This window comes from Ictalurus furcatus, chromosome 4 (assembly GCF_023375685.1).
Source record: "Ictalurus furcatus strain D&B chromosome 4, Billie_1.0, whole genome shotgun sequence".
NCBI classification, from domain to species: Eukaryota; Metazoa; Chordata; class Actinopteri; order Siluriformes; family Ictaluridae; genus Ictalurus; species Ictalurus furcatus.
Window position 1 is genome coordinate 13,211,001 of NC_071258.1, and position 18,291 is coordinate 13,229,291.

The 18,291-nt window shown below is 39.0% G+C and overlaps 1 protein-coding gene, 1 long non-coding RNA gene and 2 other non-coding genes across 4 annotated transcripts; 1 reads left to right on the forward strand and 3 right to left on the reverse strand.

Annotated features, from left to right (window-relative positions):
• Positions 1 to 78: 78 nt before the first annotated feature.
• Positions 79 to 198, reverse strand: LOC128607211 (small Cajal body-specific RNA 14). The gene has a single exon (XR_008385831.1). It is a non-coding gene; the product is annotated as a small Cajal body-specific RNA 14 (non-coding RNA).
• Positions 199 to 2,631: 2,433 nt separating this feature from the next.
• map2k1 (mitogen-activated protein kinase kinase 1) lies at positions 2,632 to 16,397 on the forward strand. Its single transcript, XM_053623044.1, has 11 exons — positions 2,632 to 3,824; positions 9,639 to 9,849; positions 10,454 to 10,600; positions 10,809 to 10,886; positions 11,883 to 11,934; positions 12,023 to 12,147; positions 12,663 to 12,870; positions 13,004 to 13,068; positions 13,189 to 13,247; positions 13,408 to 13,453; positions 13,779 to 16,397. The coding sequence occupies exons 1-11, from the start codon at positions 3,742 to 3,744 to the stop codon at positions 13,890 to 13,892; spliced, it is 1,188 nt and encodes a 395-aa protein (XP_053479019.1). The 5' UTR covers positions 2,632 to 3,741; the 3' UTR covers positions 13,893 to 16,397.
• LOC128606703 (uncharacterized) lies at positions 16,196 to 17,799 on the reverse strand. The gene is made up of 5 exons (XR_008385725.1): positions 17,733 to 17,799; positions 17,041 to 17,150; positions 16,798 to 16,925; positions 16,502 to 16,577; positions 16,196 to 16,314 (listed from the first exon to the last, which is right to left on the reverse strand). It is a non-coding gene; the product is annotated as an uncharacterized LOC128606703 (long non-coding RNA).
• On the reverse strand, positions 16,664 to 16,733 carry LOC128607208 (small nucleolar RNA SNORD18). The gene has a single exon (XR_008385828.1). It is a non-coding gene; the product is annotated as a small nucleolar RNA SNORD18 (small nucleolar RNA).
• Positions 17,800 to 18,291: the final 492 nt, after the last annotated feature.

The following is an 18,291-nucleotide window of genomic DNA, read 5'->3' on the forward strand; positions in this document are numbered from 1 at the left end:
CTGTGCCACCACTGTGTAGGACATGTAGGTGCAAAAAGAATTCAGCTTTGAATCCTGAAACCTAGCTAATGCCTGACATTTGTATGAAACCATCACACAGGTCACCCAACTTCTTGACAGGTCCTGTCAGCAGGAATCATGTTGCTATTTGTGATGGCCATAGACTGCAGTACAGAAACTCTTCACTGAAGCCATCACACAATTAAGTATCATTTACTATTCCATCCCAGGATCAAACCCATGACCTAAAGCATCACAGTCACAGGACGTAACCACCATGCCACTAGAACACAGTGAAGACAAACCAAAAACAAATCATCTAACCACCAATTATGTGTGCACCAGAAATATTAAATGACAGAGCACCTACTGTACAGGTCTTGTGTTTTGTCTTTCAGATAGTGGTTTGCATAGTTTATCCATAGTCCAATAGCGGCAGTGGTAATATGGGTAAACTGTATTTTATATACATTTTATTTATGTACAGGATAGAAGGTTTATATCGTATTATTTTTACTATATCTATTGTCCTCCATCATGGAAATTGCAGTTGTTTGTGATGTAAAGCCAGAAATCAAGACCGTGAAATCCATTGTGACCTTGAAACCAATAATCACACGTATATATACATACATACATACATACATACATACATACATACATACATACATACATACATACATACACACACACACACACACACACACACACACACACACACACACACACATGAAACATCAGTCCATCACAGTGCACCACGTGCACACACATTCACACAATCAGTCACACCTAGGGGCAAATTATCCACCTACTGTCATATTTTTATGGGGTGGGAGAAAACAGGAGAAGCCGGAAGAATCCTCCAAAGGGAGAACATGCACAGTCAACTGAGCATATGATCCCAAGACTCTGGAGCTGTGAGGCAGCAATGCTAACCACTGCACCACCCTGAAACCAATAATATTCAAGAAAAAAAATAAAACAAATAGATAATTATTAGGAAAATGAACATAAGTGTAACTAATTTAATACTTTGTGTAAGCACCCTTTTCATTTATTATAGCAGTGGGTCTTTGTGAGTAGGTCTCTGTCATCACCTGGATATTGCAATTTTAACCACTCTTCCTTGCAAAAAGGTCAAGTCCTTTAGTTTGCCTGGGAATCTTGTGCTCATCCCTCTTTCGGTAATTCCACTAGTTTTCTATGGAATTGGTTGGGCTTTGACTGTGCCATTTCAAGACATTGATCTTTCTTTTGTGAATACAGAATACAGGAAATTGTTAGGAAACCTGTCAGAACCTGCAGCACCTTTAATGTGGCTGTAAGCTTTTTGGTAGTCTACCAGATAAGTTTTCACCTTGTCCTGCCATCAACCTTGGTGGATTATCCTGATCTTGTCAGTGTCCCTGTGGTGCCACATTTTCTCCACATGTTGATAATAGTCTACACATTGCTCCAGAACCAATGCCTTTGACATTTTATATACCCCACTACTGATCCGTACCTTTCAACAATACCATCCTGTAGATGTTTTGTCAACTCCTTGTGGACCATGTAGGCTGCAAGCATGAACATTTCAAGGAAATCCTACAGGAAGAGTTGATTTTTATTTAGGATTACTTAAAATCACTTTCACTGAATGCAGCTGTACTCTGCTTACCTTTGGACAGTTCTGCTACAGCTACAGCCTGCATTATGAAAAGGTGTGCATGCACACTTGTGCAACTAGGGTTTTGTTTTTCTTTGACTGGTGGTTTCAAGGTCATGTTAACAATGGAAAAATGGCTGACATGATTTACCTTGATTTCTAGCTTTACATGACAACCAGCTGCAATTTCAATTAAGAGTGGGTAGACTTTTTATATCCAACTATCTCCTCCAGTTAGTGCATGACTGTGTGTGCATGGTGCACTGCAACGGATTGGCGTCCATTGTCCTTTGGCGTCTTTTCCGGGATGTATTCCCACCTCGCGGCCAGTGTTCCTGGGGTAGGCTCCTGACCCACTTCACCCTGACTATGCTGGCTACTAAAGAAGAATGAAAGAATAAATGTCTCTGTGTTTGCTGCTGTGTTACTTAAATTTGTTATCACAGTTCAAATGGCTATTTTCCTATTTAGTTAGTCAGTATGTGTATTCAGATAGAGGTTGATGACATCATTAATGTTTACAGGAGTTAAGCTACAGCACCTTAACTTGGTTAAAGGTTTGAATTTAATGAACATGCAATAATAATGTGATGTCTACTACATGTCTATTATTCTCTGTGCACTTTTTGAAAAGTGTCATATTCACCTAACAGAACTAAACTAAGAGTAAATTAAGGGTTACAGAATGTGGTAACGTATTTAATGTATACATAATTACTAAATATTTATATTATTTTCATTACTTAGCAACGGGCCATGAACTCAAATCATCTCTTTTGGGTTTCATAGTCTTGTCACAAAACGTAGATTTGCAGTTGACCGTTTACAGCTGAAAAAATTTCAAATGGTGATTCAGACGGCACGGAATGTTCGAAATAGACAGAGACGTGACTGAGACTAAATTAAGATAATTTCATTTTCAAAAATCAGTTTAGCCCTGCTGAAAAAACAACAACAATAGGAACCCTCATAGAATTTGCAATGGATTTAATGGTTATAATGGGAATTGTATTGGTTTTAATGGAAACTGTAATGGTCCCTGTGGGTCTCTACTGGTAATTTGTTGCCTTCTATTGGTGGCATGTTATGTCTAGTGGATACCATTAAGGACCAATAATGGTAATGGTTTGTAATGGTATTTGTAGTGGAAACCATTAGAATTCCTGTGATGGTTTCTACTGCTGGGCTCACGGTGGCTTAGTGGTTAACATGTTTGCCTCACATCTCCAGCGTTGGGGGTTTACTTCCCGCTATGTCCCTGTGTGTGTGGAGTTTGCATGTTCTCCCTGTGCTGTGGAGGTTTCCTCTCCCAGTCTAAAGACATGCATGGTAGGCTGATTGGCATGTCCAAAGTGTCTGTAGTGTGTAAATTGGTATGTGAGTGTGCCCTGTGATGGACTGGCACAAGATGTACCCTGCCTTGTACCCGATGCTCCTTGGGACAGGCTCCAAGACCCAGCAGGACAGGTGGTATAGAAGATGGATGGATTGTTTCTATTGTTTTTTTTTTCCAGTTTTCCCAAGTTTAACTATTTTATATGTAAAACACATTATGACGTGTGGTATTATTACCACCATTATTAATGTTAAACTCAGAAGCCTAATTAAATAGGTGATATTAACCACTAATCAGGAGGAAGATCAGCCCTTTCCACCAGCATGTACAGAAGTTACCAGTCTGAAGCTACAGTAGCGCATGCGCACCAGCAGATGGCGCAGTTGCCCGCTCTTTAGCACGTTGTTCGGAAGACAGATGTAAATATTTTCGTGACACAGCTCCGAGCCTGAATCCTTCCGCGGTAATATCCACCCGGTGGTGTGAACGATATTTGTGGCTCTACCATCGCTCCAGTGACAAACCTCGAAAGAGCTTTTCACTTTCACGCGCCGTTTAGCGTCGACACCGTGACCGCGCGCGTGCGCGGTAAATAAAAAAAATAATAAAGAGAGAGAGAGAGAGCGCTGTAGGTGGGTGTGTGATTGATAAGCTGTATAGTCTATGCCCGATCATATAGCACTCCCTCGGCCGCTCGTAAGTGTTGCTCTCCTCCATTGGTTTCTGATTGCGGAATAGCTGGTCACTGAGGGTCATCATGCAAAAACGGAGGAAGCCAGAACCGATCCAGCTCAACCCGATTCCGGATGGGAATGCCGTTAACGGAACCGGTGCCACAGAGTGAGTAGTCTGCCTACATCCAAAACCGTACAGTACCGCAGTCTACACTGTGTCAAAATAGTACAGCACTAATGGATACTTTGATCAGAACCGCACAGGCCTACTACAGTATTAAGAAGTATGTTAGAATATTATACTGCGCCGACGCCTATAGGGAACTAGTGATATTGACATCTTAGTATTAGATACTTGGTATACTGTGTCCTATGTAAGAGTCAAGCTATGACCCAGACCACCCTTAGGAAACGTTAATATGGTATCACTATGGTTTTAACTATTTGTATTTCATATTCAATCAGAAACGGTGTCAATAATAATGTTCCAAATAATACTGAACCAAAAACCTATGATCTCAGACCTACTAAAACAGTATGTCGAAATAAAGGCAGTAATAATTATCTGAACCAAAAGTGTTCAAAACCAACCATAGATTACAAGGTACAACAGGTGTTAGATTATTCTGACACACTGTTTAGTAGGGCGTAGTGGGAGGCGTTGCTGCTTCACAGCTCCAGCGTCCCTAATTCAGCATCCTGAGTCTGGGTTCAATCCCGTTCTCCCCATGTCCATGTAGGTTTTATCCTGGTTCTCTGGTTTCCTCCCACACACACACAAAAAAATGGCAGTTGGTGGATTGGCAATGCTAAATTGGTATGTTTATTACATATTTACCCATGAAACAATCCAAATTGTGCTGTTAATAATAGAAATGCCTCTCAACAACATTGTGCTACTGATAATACAGTTTGTTTTTGCTATACACTGTAGACTTTGAGAACAAAAGGTGAATATGAGGTGATCGATCGGAATTTCAGCTTTCATTTGCTGATATTTACATGCAGATGTGTCAAACATCTTAGAATATGGCACCTTTTGTTTGAACCCACCCATTTGTTAAGTGATCAAAAATATTGGAACACATAACTGACAGGTGGTTCTTGTTGCCCAGGTGTGCCCTGTTAGATTGATTGTTTAAACAATGAATAGCTCTGAATGTCTACTCTTGGTCTGAGCCCCAGGTTTCACTTGTGAAGACTGCATTTGTTGTTAAAATGGATAAACCAACAGAGTGCTGTTTATGTGAGAAAAGCAAGCCCCTTTGAAGTTCAGAACAGAGGGGAAGTCGATCAGAGCCATTGCACAAGCATTGGGCATAGCTGATACAACAATTTTGGTATGTCCTGAAAAAAAAAGAAAACCACTGGCATACTAACAATCAGACATGGAACAGTTTGGCCAAGGAAAACAACAGCAGTTGATGGCAGAAACATTGTGAGAGCTGTGAAGAAAACCTCCAAAACAACAGTTAGTGACATCACCAACAACCTCCACAGGGCAGGGGTGAAGGTATCAAAATCCACCATTCAATGAAGACTTCAAGAGTAGAAATGTAGAGGCCATACCACAAGATGCAAACCACTCATCAGCAGTAAGAATCAAAAGGCCAGATTGGAATTCGCAAAGAAATGAATGAATTCAGAAATCTACAGAAGCATTGTCTGCCAATTTACAGAGAAATGCATCCAATCTAATTGGGATGAATTTATATGCAGCAAGACAATGATCCAAAACACCCTTCCAAGACAACAAAGGACTTAATTCGGGGGAAAAAGTGGAAGGTTTTAGTCTGGCTAAGTCAATCACCAGACCTTAACCTAATTGAGCATGCATTTTACATTTAGCATTTTATAAGAGGAAACTGAAAGGAGAAATCCTCCAAAACAAACAGCATGTGGTAGCAGGTAACATTTATAAGGAAAAAACATATACAGGTCACAGTTTTTGTGTCAGTGTCTAACAATTTTTTTCCTCATTGTCAATGTTACTATAAAAGTGTTTCATCTTTATTTGTTGCATTTAATCTGTCACTGCCTCTCCAACAAGTAGCCAGGTTCAGTGTGATGTCCAAACAGGAAGCTCTTATCACATTTGTCCAGAGCAGCCAGCACACAACAATGTGACTCTTTTCTTTAATAATCTGTCCTCGTCTTTCTTGCCCTCTCATCGCCAGGTAGATTTGTTTGCAGTTGCCACAAAACAAGCAGGACCTTGCACACATTCTGTGAAGGTCTGTAAATAGGATATATGAGAGTCGAGAAGTCCAGAAACCAAGCAAAGTCTCATGAAATGGAGATCCCAAACAGTTGCGACAACACACTCCTCTTCTTCTAGCTCAACCGTAATCAACTTGTTTCACCACGTAATATCTGTATAAACAAACAAGAAGCAGGACCTTGTGCAGTGCTTTGTTTCAGGCTTGTCTAGGCATGCAGAGGACTGCCCTATCTGTCTGCTTATTTAGTTTAGCAGATCTTCTTTCCCTCTCTAAGCAATGAGCCGATCAAAGCCCTGGTGGCCTAAAGTCAGTGGTGCGTGACATTGCCTCTTGTTTCACAGAGGCCATCACAGGCGCTTGAAGGTTCAGACACTCCTCTTTCAGCCTTACAGTTTTTGCCTCAATTACTGATTGAAAGATCGAGGAAGAGGTGCAGAGGCGTTCTTCTTTACACAAGGCACTACAGAGATTTAAGTTACCAGTGGTTGCATAACAGATGATGTTCCACAATATTTCATCAGATATCAGGAATTCAAGTGGGAGAGCAGCGTCTCTGATTGTGGTCACAGTTTGTTTGATGACTTAAAAAGTGTAATATGAGAGCTCTTGAGCAATATATGGTTCCCAAGCTGTCATGAAAACTACATTGGAGACAATAATGATTGATGAGTGATTCCAGTATTTCAGACAGTCAGTACAGTTTGGACACAGTCTTCCATGCAAATTATATGGTGTTTTTCCTGATGTGAGTCGGGAAGTCTTAAGTGTCAAAAATTGCCATGCGTCCTGTGTATTAGCATAGCATCTTTGCGATATGCAGGTTGAAGCATTTATCCAAGAGCTGTTTACTCATGGCTAGTACCATGTGGCTCACAGTGTATATTGGCCAGTGTTTTGAATACTCTGTGTTGTTCTGTGTGATGAAAAAGTAGAACACATTCCATTCTGGAGGCCCGGACAGGTTGTGGCATACAGGCTTTGGAATGCATGCCTGTGCTGCTGGGATTCAAGCCTTCGGAAGTTAGTTTCATAGAGAGACTTTGTGGAATGCCTCGTGCCGTGGCATTCCAACTCTGTGTGTGTGTGTGTGTGTTTGTGTATGAGTGAGAGAGAGAGAGAAAGAGAAAGGTTTACAATAAGTCATTAACAGACTTGTTAACATTAACATAACCACACAACACATATGTTTGTGTCAGTGTCTGAAGCTGCTACTCTCCTTAAATGAGAATGTCCGCTATAGTTTTCCCCAGTTTTCACAATTTGAGTTGCATTAATATGACTCAGACATCTTATTCTCATTCAGGTCTTCTCAGAAGTGTTCATAAAACACTGTAAATAATATGAATGTTACCATTAAAAGCTGATTTGCTGTCATTACAAAAACCCAAAAAAACCTGTGATTAGTAGTATTCTAAAATTGATGAGTAAGTCCTCTAAAATACAGGAATTATAATAGGAATCTTATGAGAAACATTTGTGACAAAGTTGAACCCTGAACGAACCACAAGTAAGAATCCCCGTTAAATCTCCCGAGATATCAGAAAGAAACATTTAAGCAAGGAAACATATCTTTCATTCTTCCACACAGTGACTCATTTATGATTAAAATGCAAAACTACACCTAAACTCTTGAACTGCTCACTCTCGTCTCAACTCGGACTCATAATGGGAAATTGCTGACTTGATTCAGAATCATAAATCTTAATTCATAAACAACCACCACTTCAGCAAAATTAAAAGCAAGTACTAGTTACATTAAGTCCAGCATACAGCTGTTTTCTTGATCTTGAAATGAATGCTGACAAACATGTACTACAGTAAAAGTAGCATCTGTGTACAGTAGCCATTTCCCAAAGCTAATTCTGATTTGTGTCATATAAAATGTGCTACATGTTGCAAGCTGTGCACTTTTCAAGGCATCAAACCAGAAAATGCAGTGACTCAATAATGAAAATGAGTCATAAGTGGTTTATAAGAAAACATGTGGTGGCACATGCTCGCTCATGGTCACAGTATATTTGTGCATTGGTGAGACATCTTTCTCCACCACACACCGATAAGCAGGCAAGTGACTGAAAGAGCTTGGTTAATTATTAATCATGGGCCTTACATCGTTGCTCGCTGGGTAAAATGTGTAGGTGTTTGTGTTTTAGGACTAGCCATCATCATTCGGAGCCGTATCAGTCCATATCCTTCTCAAACACATGTCTGAGTGTACTTAACTGTTCATTCCCTGTGTGTTGCAATTGCAGCCAAAGAATAGAATATGAAAATTATGTTACACAATTGGATTTCATTTTGATTTCCTAATAAACTATTAAACAAAGCTTTGTTAAACCGTAACACTAGACCTTGTGTTTATGCTGCATGAGACAATAGAAGCGTTTATGCCCATCATAAAAGCAATACATGAGCTTAAGTCACGCTCAAGTGAGCAGTTGGCCGTGGGTACTGAGTTGCTGTTGCACCTCCTACATAAGATATGGAGTGTTCTCTCGACTTCGCTGTCTCAGAGCCGTTTTCCATCATCGTCTCCACTTCATAGCCCACCCACTCTACCCACGCAGCAGCCTCGTAACCATGGTTATACCGCCCTTGTTGGAGAAAACGAGGACACTTAACCCTCTTCTTTCTACGGGTGTGGATAAGGTGGTGAGAACCAGTGTTTTGGCCTGATTAAGTGTTATTTGCTCTTGAAGGCTCTCCAATAGCTGCATCATCTTCAGCCTAATTACAGTATGGTGGAAACAACAAAAATCTGTGTGCAGCTGATGAGCAAGATTCGATGTAAATTTATGTGTAAGAGCGTCTCTTATGTTGCTGGGACCAGCGCAGCAGTGCACGAACGTATTTTACATCTGAATTTATTAACTGTTCTCGGAAGCACACTGTTTTTCCTTTTACAATGTGCCATTTCTGTTACAGCAAAATGGATCTTAAAGACAAAAAATTTAGTCATTAACCACGCATGCAGTGAATAGAATTTAGTCTTTTGATCGTTTATGCTTGAAAAGTGGAAGTACTGCATGTGCTGTTGTTTGAAGGAATCATCCAAGAACACGAATACAGCTAAAATGATTTACAGTCAAATCAGTGAAGAGATGCTATGATGCTATTTTTGGCATGGGCTTTTGAGCAGGCTTGGCACTTTTTAGCAAAGTGTTCCTATAATGTGGCTGATTATTAGAAGAGCAAAAGGTGCTATCTCTACAGTAGGAGAGAGGAAGGACTTGGTGTGAGAGGAGTGGAAGAAGAGATGGAGAATAGAAGGTCAATAAGGTTCATTCCACGAATGGAAAGCTAAGGAAATACATTACCATGACAACAGTGCCAAAGGAGAAGCAGACATGCTCAGAGGAACTCCCAGCTTCCTTACGGAAGGTAGAAACTCTAGGTAGAAACTGTCTTTAGACAGACAGACAGACACACACACACACACGCACGCACACACACACTTTAGCCATCATGTGCACAATGGCCCATTCAGTTATCTTTGTTGGCCTTTGTCTTGGCTGAACAATAGGAATGTATCCCGGAATTGTTTTTCATGTTTGCTTCCATTGATCCCAAGTGGAGAAATTCTCATGGCTTCTACAGACACATAGAATTATGTCATAATCCGGAAATATGCTGCATGACTCGAATCCAAATTCCATGGATTCTCTTGGAATTTGGAAGGTTTTGCTTTTGCTCCACCCTTTTCTCCGCTCTTTTCACCTTGTTTTCTGTTATTGTAATTATGGTGTGTGTGTGTGTAGAACAAACCTAGAGGCCCTGCAAAAGAAGCTGGAGGAGCTGGAGCTGGATGAGCAGCAGAGGAAACGTCTGGAGGCCTTTCTCACGCAGAAGCAGAAGGTAGGAGAGCTGAAGGATGACGATTTTGAGAAGATTTGCGAGTTGGGAGCAGGCAATGGTGGCGTGGTCTTTAAGGTCTCACACAGACCATCTGGACTCATCATGGCCAGGAAGGTACGTGCAGTGTTTTAAAATTAACAGCAAATTTGATCGCTTTCATATTTTAGGAAAAATTCAGCAGTTTGATCATTTGTCTAACCCAGTGGTGTCCAATCTTATCCGGAAAGGGCCGGTGTGGGTGCGCACCATTCCAACCAAGCAGGAGCAACACCTGATTCCACCTGTATAATCAGTTGATCTTGGCTTTCAATAGACTCCGGTGTGGCTTCTGCATGGTTGGAATGAAAAACTGCACCCACACCGGCCCTTTATGGATAAGATTGGACACCCCTGGTCTAACCCATTACCTGTCTTAACTATACAGTCTTACATAGTCAAATGATCATCCTTGAACAGATATATCTGCAGCAGTTCTTTGTATAGAAGTATTTCTGAAAGGCATTGATTTTTTTATTTTATTTCAGCTTGTCTTTTTTTTTAGAACATGAGGTCAGTTAGATTATATATTGTGTTACTATGTACTCTGAATAGCACAAATACTATCACTAACTAATTGTAGGTTAGAATAATAAGCACTTACTAAAATATGGTATTCACTTGCTCAGCGCTGTATAAAACTGTAGTTCCTGTCAGGCATCTCTCCTCTGTTATCTCTCAGCTGATCCACCTGGAGATCAAGCCAGCTATCAGGAACCAGATCATCCGAGAGCTGCAGGTGCTGCATGAGTGTAATTCTCCCTACATTGTGGGATTTTACGGGGCCTTCTACAGTGACGGAGAGATTAGCATCTGTATGGAGCACATGGTACAGCTGTCTTACCGTTACACACACCATATGAGATAATACAATCCAATTAAATTGAAAAATGACTAAATTCATTCATTACACTGTAGGTTTTGCTTCAAATGTAAAAGTTTATATTCTACAGCCTAAATATTGCCGTTATACCTTATTTTCTATGCACTCAATATCAGTTGCATACTTTTATAATTAATAAACACTTGTAATGCAGGATGGTGGCTCCCTGGACCAATCATTGAAGAAAGCAGGCAAGATTCCAGAGCAAATACTGGGCAAAGTTAGCATTGCGGTTCGTACTTCACTTTCTGCTCTCATGCACATTACACATACACATTTCAGTTTAATACACCTGAAGATGGATGGATGGATGGATGGAATGGACTCACATGGTTTGATTGCTAAGAAATGCAGGGCACTACTGCATGGCCTTATAGGAGAAATTTGGATGTATAATAGATCACAAACAGATTTCGTTCCAATGTATACAAGCTATACAGAGGAATGACAATAAAAACCCACTTGACTTGAGATGTCCTGATATTTTCCTCTACAATTTGCTGGTATAATTCCGAATTCATTGTTCCATCAATGATGGCAAGCCGTTCTGGCTCAGATGAAGCACAACAGGCCCAAACCATGATACTACCACCACCATGTTTCACAGAAAGAATAAGGTTCTTATTCTGGTCTCAAATACCACAATACATTTTTCCAATAGTATTCTGGCTGGTCCACATGATCTTTAGCAAACTGCAGACAGGCAATAACATTCTTTTTGGAGAGCAGTAGCTTTCTCCTTGCAACCCTGCCAAAAAATAAATGTATACAAATTTGTCCCAAATTTACTCTACTTACCTTAGTAGTTGATCAGACGAGACATGTTTGTTATCTAATATTTTGCTTCTTTATTTGATTAACAAGGCTACTCTTGCTAACAAAAAAAGAAAATCTGTGACACTCCAGCCCTGCGATGAACTGGTGTCCCGTCCAGGATGTATTCCATTCTCACACCCAGTGATCCCAAGACAGTGCATCCAACCCCGTCCCTGACCAGTATAAATCGTTTACTGAACATGAATAAATGTTATTACAAATATATAAAAAATTATGGATACCAAAAGCTTAGAGTAGAGCGAAATTGTATAGATTTTATTTTTGGCCAAACTATTTCTTTAAGCGATACCCTACATCAGACTATTTGTAGTGATGTGTAGAGGTTGCGTTTCTTTTTTTGTCAATATGAGTCTTTATTTGTCTTTAATGTGTCATACTGTACCTTTCTCAGGTGATAAAAGGGCTGTCTTATCTGAGAGAGAAGCACAAGATCATGCACAGAGGTGAACAAATTCACTCTCACTTACTGACATCTTTCAGTTCCATCCAGACCATTTCACCATTATACAAGTTTCAGTTCTTCTCTTGCAGATGTGAAGCCTTCCAACATCCTGGTGAACTCACGTGGAGAGATCAAGCTGTGTGACTTTGGTGTTAGCGGGCAGCTTATCGACTCCATGGCCAACTCATTTGTGGGCACAAGGTCCTACATGTCTGTGAGTTTGTCTTTCATGTCCCCTTTGTCAGTCCAATGCACCAGTAGCTACAGAAAGTAACCTGTGCTATTTTCATAACGTTGAGCCCTCACTGCTTGTTAATGAATGAATCCTTTTATTTTACTATTATTATTCTACTCTCTCTATATATAATGTTCTATTATTGGAAATTTGCATGTATGACTGTGCATCCCTAATGATTGGGACTGAAGAGAAGTCCTACTCTGTATTTTATTTCAACACAAAGAAGCTTTTCCTCTCAGGGAAAGAATATTAATGAGGTATTTTCCATTTACTATGTCAGTGAAATTTGCATTTGATTTTCCAAGTTCCCTATACTCCAATACGGAAATGGAAACTCTGAAGGAAATCCATAAATGTAAATGACTAGGCACAATGTTAGTGTCACCATGTTGTGAATAACTGCACTTGAGGAATATTCTCTCAGTCAAGGTTCTTATCTGGATGTTGTAGTGTGTCATATGACATTTTACTCCCTGCCCCTCTCTCTCTAGCCGGAGCGTTTGCAGGGTACACACTACTCTGTGCAGTCTGATATCTGGAGCATGGGGCTTTCATTGGTGGAGATGGCCATTGGTCGCTTCCCCATCCCACCACCTGATGCTAAGGAGTTGGAACAAATTTTTGGCCTCCCTATGGAGGGTGACCCCTCATACAGTGAAGCCTCCCCCAAACCAAGGCCCCCTGGACGGCCCGCGAGCTGTGAGTATTTGAGCAAGCCATTTGTAAATAATATATTTGTAAATACAATAATACCGTTACTCCAGCCTTAGTTATGTTTTACTTCTGAATTATTACAAATATATGAACCTTGCATTGTCTTCTTGTTTTGTAGCCTACGGACCTGACAGCAGACCTCCAATGGCCATCTTTGAGCTGCTTGACTACATCGTCAATGAGGTATTCTGTATACTCAGCACTCTCAGCTAGATAAATAGGCCATGGTTTGGCACTAAACAAATTAAGATGTGGATTGAATGCCTGACTTCTTTACACATAACTGAGCCTATCTATTTTCAGCCACCGCCCAAACTGCCAAGCATCTTTGGCACGGAATTTCAAGATTTCGTTAACAAATGGTAAGGGTCAACTGTGCCTTAGCTTTAAAGGCGTGTAATGATGTTGGATTGCAACGTGGTATTTCAAGAGCTATTTCAGTGCCAAATACTTACTATGCCCTCTAGTGGTTGAAATATGAATGCCAGCTGGCTAACTGACTAAATTTTTTTTTTTCTTCAGTTTAATAAAAAACCCAGCAGAGAGGGCAGATCTGAAGCAACTGATGGTGAGAACACTTACAATGCCTTATACACTCTTAGAAAAAAGGTCAAAATGTGCCATATAGAACACCACAAAAATGTTTCCCTATCAGATATCATTCCAAGTAGAACCCCTTTAGGAAGATAAGCATCTTAACCGTCTAAAGAACCCTTAACAACCTTTATATATATATATATATATATATATATATATATATATATATAAACAAACAAACATTGTACTGTCTATGGCTATTATAAGACTTACAGACTTATCTTAGAATTACTTTATAATTTAGTTTTTATTTTATTTTATTTTACACTAAACTCTTACATCATTGGTCTCTATAGGTCCATCCCTTCATTAAGACATCAGAAGCAGAAGAAGTGGACTTTGCTGGGTGGCTCTGCAGCACCATAGGCTTAAATCAGCCAGGGACCCCAACTCACAATGTGGGGATATAAAAGGGAATTACTTTATCTAATCTCTTTCTCTCTCTCTCTCTCATACACACACCCACAAACATACCCAGACCAGTGTTTTTATTTGGGCTCAAATCTGTTCAATAGTCAGTCACTGCCTCTTGTAACTCTTTATTTTTATGTTATAAGTATTGAACTGATGTGAATGAATCATATCAAGACCCACAATATGTATTAGATGGCAAGGTTTACTTGAAAACAAAAACAAAAGGAAAAAAAAAAAAAAAAACACTGAAAGTGGCCTTGAACCTCAGATGCTCAGAATGTTCCCCTTGGAGTATTGCCATTACAAATGACCCTGTTGAATTTCAGGCTAGGTCATATCAGAGAATATTTAAAAGTATAAACAAAACTGCCCTTTTATATAAATGTTTATTGCTCGAGGGCACTATAGTTCTCCATTTGAGTGAAAATATGCATATTTTTATAAAGTAAAAATCTATTCCATCTCAGCCAAAGCACTGTCCCAGGGTATAAGAATTACTAAAGCTTTTTCAATAATTTTAAATGAATTGTTATAGTGCAACACCAAGACCTCTTTTACACATTAAGCTAAGATGAACACTTTTAGTTTGCGTTTAGCTTTTAATTGATTTTCATTAGTGCAGTTAAACTTATTGTCAAAGTAGTGGCAAAATAATCATTTCTTAATATGGGTCAGTATAAATTTGGAATGTCAAACAACTGTTTATTATTATTATCATTATTATTGTTATTATTATTAATGTTGTTTCTGCAGTTTCACTTTTGCCACATCAGATGGGAAAAGATAATACTACTTGATAAAATAAGTAGTTGTGGCCAAATTTACTGGCAGCCAACATTTTAAAAACCACATTCTAAATTAAACTGTAACTATGTACTGTTCAGACAAGCCTTAAAAGCCTTACTAAAAAAAACAATGCATGTTTTTGTGGTCAGTTACACTCATGACCCTATGCATAACCTTGAAGACATCTAGCATCAAAAAACAATCTTTAACTGATTAACTCTTCTTGAAAATGGCATTATAATGTAATTTAATATATAGAATGGTACTTCAGCCAAATATGGGAAACCACAGGAATATAAAACTTGTTTGAGGCACATAAGTGAGCCAAATTTATTTATGCACAAAATTGTACTCATATTGGTCTGAATATTCTAATAATTAGAGGATAACTACAGTATATGATAACCAGAAAGTTCTAGCTACCTGATATGCCTACTAATCTAACTTGGCTAATTAGCCAGTTAATGAACAGCTCTTGGTTATCCTGGTATATTTTCACTGTCTGCTATTATTCAGATTGAGTCTGAAACCACAGTCATGTGAACTTAGGAGAAATGCACTAAGCAATGCTTCCTGTTTAAAGTGAACATGTCACCGCTGCAGATTTTCATTCAGTGGTTGAAACAGAGGGCTTGTTTCAAGTATTGCCTTTCTGCAACAGCATAATACACAGGCATGTGTATGGACCTAATAAAATAGGCATGGTAGTGGTGGGAGAATAGTGGGTGCCTGCAATTTGCATTTTAATGTACATTAAAGGATCCTTGTCATCTCAATCTTAAGAATCCACGGATGTGCATTAAAGTACCATAATTGGACATGTTAGGACATTCATTCATCTTCAGTAACCACTTTATCCTAGCTAGGGTTGCAGTGGATTGCATTGTTATAATAAAACATTAAATGGTGAATATAAATATTTATTTTTACATGGCTTTAATTACATCTTTGGCAATATTAAGTTTAAAACTCATTTTCATACAACTGTTAACATTAATGCTTTCAGTTCACCACACATCAGAAGATTAATGGCTGCCATTAAACTTGGTCACAACTTTAGTCTATACCTATTCTAGTTTTTTTTGTAATAGCTCTTAATGTACTTGACTGACACTAAGGCTTTCTTCTGTGTGATACTCTGTTCAGACTTCTTTTGACTATTTCCAATGTACGATTTGTGTAGAACTAGTTTGTCAGCTGAGGAAACTTCTGCAACTATAAGTTATAATAAATGCAGTCTATTTGACTGAAGTTACATTAAACCCATCATTTTAGTCAAGTGCATTTCAGTTAACAATCTGGCAACAATTCCCTTGTACTCTGTAGGTGGGCACTGCAAACAAAAGGTAACATCAAAATCACTAGCTCCAATGCTGTAGAAGCTTTACATTGTTTAGTAGTGTCCTGCCTGTAATACCATCTAAACCTGATTCACGTTTGTTAGTAACTTCAGTAACCACTAAAAATGTGCAAGACTACTTTTCCTTTAACAAAAATAAACAAACCACCAAGCTAAGCATATTTGCAGATATTTATTGTCTGAAGTTAGAGAAGTAGCAGTGTGTGAACAAAGCTCTTCTGTTGCAGGAACAGGTGGACATCTTGGTCGAAACTCCTCCTGGGTTTCAGCATCTTAGCAAAATCAAAATAAACAAAATCCTTACTTTACATTAAACCTTAAGAAAATGCAGTCTTATGAAATGCACTTGGGGGGGGGGGGGGGGGGGGGGGTGAATAAAAAAATAAATCATGCCAACTATGAAGAAATTACATGGCCATTTAAGCCAAAACCGGAAAAGCACAAAGTCATTATACTTACAGGGCCATGCTGTCTTGGAGCTAGTGTCCATTCCCTCTGTTTCTTGATATTGCTTCTCCACACTACATTTTGTGTGCTGCCGTGTTTAAACAGGAGAACCAGCATTAAAATAAACTTAAGTCAGCAATTGAAAACCTAAACCAATTCAATTTGTGCTCAAGCTGACTCAGAACTTCGCAAAAAATCACAGCATTCATAAACACGGACCTGAAGTAGAAGCTCATCATTGTAGACAAGGAAAGCACAAAAGCAAATCTACAATCAAATGCACTGCTTCAAACTCAAACATGACTCACATGTACAAGATGCCTAGTAGTCCAGCTTGAAGGTGGAAGGCTTGTACCAGTAATCCATACAGGACAGGATTACTACACTAATATTCAGTTTCCTCAATCAGGGCAAAGCAGCATGAGCAAATAGTCACCTGAAGAGAAGAAAGAAAAAAAAAAAAAAAAAAGTATAGAATGCTCATCTCTGCATAACGTTAAGTTGTGAATCCTTAGATTTGATATTTATCAAGATCATTCAACTAATCATACCCAGGACATTGCTGAATCCTTGTGAGATAGCAGTCTTCATTACACACACAGCACAAAACCCTTGCAATCAACTCTGTGCCTGGCTGCTTGTAGTCAGAGGAATCCATTTGCTGAAGAGGGAAAAGAAAAGTTTGATAATCACCTGCTATCCAGTGCTGCTATAACTATTCATTTGCAACACAATATTGCCTTAAAATAGTTTTAATCACCACAATAGGAGACATGATAAATCAATAGACACTGCAAAAGGCATTTAACTTTTCCAGATTAATCAATTGCACGATGCCAGTTGGAAAGACACTTTTGAAAATCCATTTTTAAACAATCTTGAGAACAAAACCGAATTTGAGCTCGATGGCCAGCCACGCTACGACAGGGCGCACGTGCACAGACAATAAGCTCGTGTGCTAGGAAGAAGTTATGTTAGTTATTTACCATGCAGCTCCAAGGCTCTTAGCGCTATGCATCAATATCAACTATGAAGATTTACATCTTTTGTTGTGGCAACAAATATATTTTAACATCTAAGTTTATGATATTACACGCCACACGTGCACGTTTCCCAAACAAACCTGCCCCAACAATTCAATTTAAACTGTAATTCGTCGCGCCACAAAGATCACACTTATAACCGGAAATAGAGCAAATTATATAACTATAAATAAATTTAAGTAAGAAACAACTTTTCTTACCACGCTTTGAAGCAACTACTACATGTACAGAGCAGACAAAAAAGACCGACAATAGCCCTTGAAGGAGTTTATATACGAAAGACAACGTCACTTCCGCTCACTACAGTTTTGCTGTGGGAGGGCTATCAGAGACGGTTTTGGTGGTTGTGAAACTTTTCAGCCAAACATATGTTTCAATTATTTGTAAATAAATAAATAATAAAAGAATTATAATAATTGAGGGCTCTCTCTGAGCAGGTGTATTTTATATATATTTAGATTTTAGGCTTAAGAAAGTTCCCGAACTTTCTGCCGACAGAACACATTAGATTCAAGTTGAGAAAACTTATAGGGCACTTGTTTTTGAGTGATTGAGGTTTGTGATTTGACTTGTTCAATTCAAGCGGCCACCTATTGACTATAAGAACTCAATCATAAATCAAATAGCACTAATTTGTGATTTCCACTACTGTAACAAAGTAAAGAAATCTTAAAATTCCTGGAGATCACTGAACCCCACTCTGAGAACCACTGGCATTATAGAAGAATTTCTTTGATCAGACTATGATTTAAACATGAT